This window comes from Salpingoeca rosetta (assembly GCF_000188695.1).
Source record: "Salpingoeca rosetta unplaced genomic scaffold supercont1.2, whole genome shotgun sequence".
In the NCBI taxonomy this organism is placed as follows: Eukaryota; class Choanoflagellata; order Craspedida; family Salpingoecidae; genus Salpingoeca; species Salpingoeca rosetta.
In genome coordinates, this window is record NW_004754932.1 from 1,041,297 (window position 1) to 1,043,299 (window position 2,003).

General features: G+C 59.9%; 1 protein-coding gene across 1 annotated transcript in view; it reads right to left on the reverse strand.

Annotated features, from left to right (window-relative positions):
- The window catches only part of PTSG_11644 (uncharacterized protein), a gene marked incomplete at both ends in the record, with an annotated part of 8,698 nt that overhangs the window by 5,538 nt on the left and 1,157 nt on the right, over positions 1-2,003 (reverse strand). The window contains one exon of the mRNA XM_004998209.1: positions 120-1,888. Coding sequence (XP_004998266.1) covers positions 120-1,888 — 1,769 coding nt within the window. The remainder of the gene's footprint in view (positions 1-119; positions 1,889-2,003) is intronic.

Genomic DNA, 2,003 nt, shown 5'->3' on the forward strand with positions numbered 1-2,003 from the left:
ACCACCATGCCGGTTTCAACAGCATCGTCAACATCAGCGCCGTCGCTGGGGCTGCTTTCCATCTCATCGGTGGCTGGTTCGCTGCTGAAGGTGGCCCGGCGTGGAGGGCTGTGTTGCACTTTGGCGTTGGGGCCCCCACGTGTTGCAAGGGAGAGCAGCTCCTCCTCAGCAAGCCCCGCGCGCAAGAGCTGATCCACACGGCGTGCGTACTCGATATCTTCCTTCACCTCAAAGCCTCCTCCTCCTCCTCCTCCTCCTCCTCCTCCGGCCTTGCTCACACGCACTGGCCTCGGGGGACGGAGGCAGCCCAGGGAAAGCCGCTCGCCACGCTCGCGTCGGACAGCGGGGCTTGCGGGCAGGGACGGCGTGCTTTCAGCGTCAGGGCACAAGCTGCTGCGACCACCCTCGAACCTGGGGCTGAGCGGGCGCCGCCTAGACATGCTCTTTCGTCGGAACCGATCGACATGACCACTTGCTCGCCTTTGCTGGTGGTGCTGGTGGGCGTGTTTCGGAGGAGGAGGAGGAGTGGTCAGCACAGCGTCCTTGGTGCTGACGGCCGTGGCGGCTTCCTGGTTCTCCTTGCCTTTGCTGGTGTCAGGAATGTCGCGAATACGGTCGATGATGTGGGTGCGGCGACGATCTCGCGCCGCCAGCGCCTTGTCGCGCCTGGACTGTTTGTGTCGCCGCAGCTGCTGTCGTTGCGTGGTTTTCTTCATCGACGTTCGCCCTGGACGCCCGCTCCTTGTCACAGTTGCTGTTGTCGGTTTTGCTTCGCTTGTTGTCGTTGGCGTTGTCGCTGTCTTTGTCGCTGTCGTTGTCGTCGCTGTTGTTGCCGGTTCGCTGGCGTTCCTAGTCGGCTGCCTAGCAATTGCGGCGCGTGTTGCTGTGGCGGGATGAGCTGGTGGATGTTGCTCGTGATGCTCAAAGCCTTGCCGCGCTGGTGAGTCAAATCTCGGCAACCGCGACTCAACCCGTCGACCTGATTGTTGGTGTTGGTGCTGCCGCCGGTGGGTTTGCGCTGCTGCATTTGGATGCTGTGCGCGTGCGTGCGGATGTGTCGAGAATGTGGGCTGGTGGTGGTGGTGCTGGTGGTGGTGCTGCTGCTGTTGCTGGGCTTCCTCCTGAAGTGGGCAAGAGGTGAGGCGGAGGAGCCTCTTCGCATTGGCCTCGCAGCACAGACTGCAGATCATGTTGTCTGGCATATGTGTTGGGCGGGTCGACTTGCCTGCAAGCAAGATGGCTGGTTCCAGCACCAGTCGCAGCAGCTGTGCGTCTGCCGTGCTGGCACAGCTGTTGCTGCCGATGTCGGTACCACTGCCAGTGTTGCTGGCGGCGTCCCCCACCATCACACAGCCATTGACCAGTCGCAACCGAACATGTGGCCGCTGTGTTACTCCACCGTGCACAACACAGAACCCAGCTTCGGCTTGCATGTGGGTTGTGTCGTTGTCTGTCGATGTTTGTTGTCTCTGGGTCTGCATGTGTTCTTGTAGTTGCTGCTGTTGCTGCGGCCGCTCTGGCATTTGCTGGTGTTGGCGTTGCTGGTGTTGGAGCTGCTCGGTGTTGTTCTTGCCTGTTTCGCCTTGTGCGCTTGCGCCGTGTTGTTGCGTGCACTCGCTGTTGTGATCTTGCGCGTGTCCTTGTTGTTGCTGCTGCTTGTGCTGTTCGTGATGTTCTGGGTTTGTGGGCATCGACAGATCCCCTGGTTCCTTCTGTTCTTGTCCTTCCTCTTGCTGTGGCTCCTCTTGGTTGGCGCGAATCCAAGCCTTCAAATCCGCAACCAGCTTCACGGTCTTGCTGTTGGCCTTGATGCCTCGCTCCTTGCATAGTGTTTGCAGCTGCCGTCGCGGCAGTCCATCCACTGCATCCTCGCTCAGCATCATGACCACTGTGTGTGTGTGTGTGTGTGTGTGTGTGTGTGTGTGTGTGTGTGTGTGTGTGTGTGTGTGTGTGTGTGTGTGTGTGTGTGTGTGTGTGTGTGTGTTGTGTGTGTGTGTGTGTGT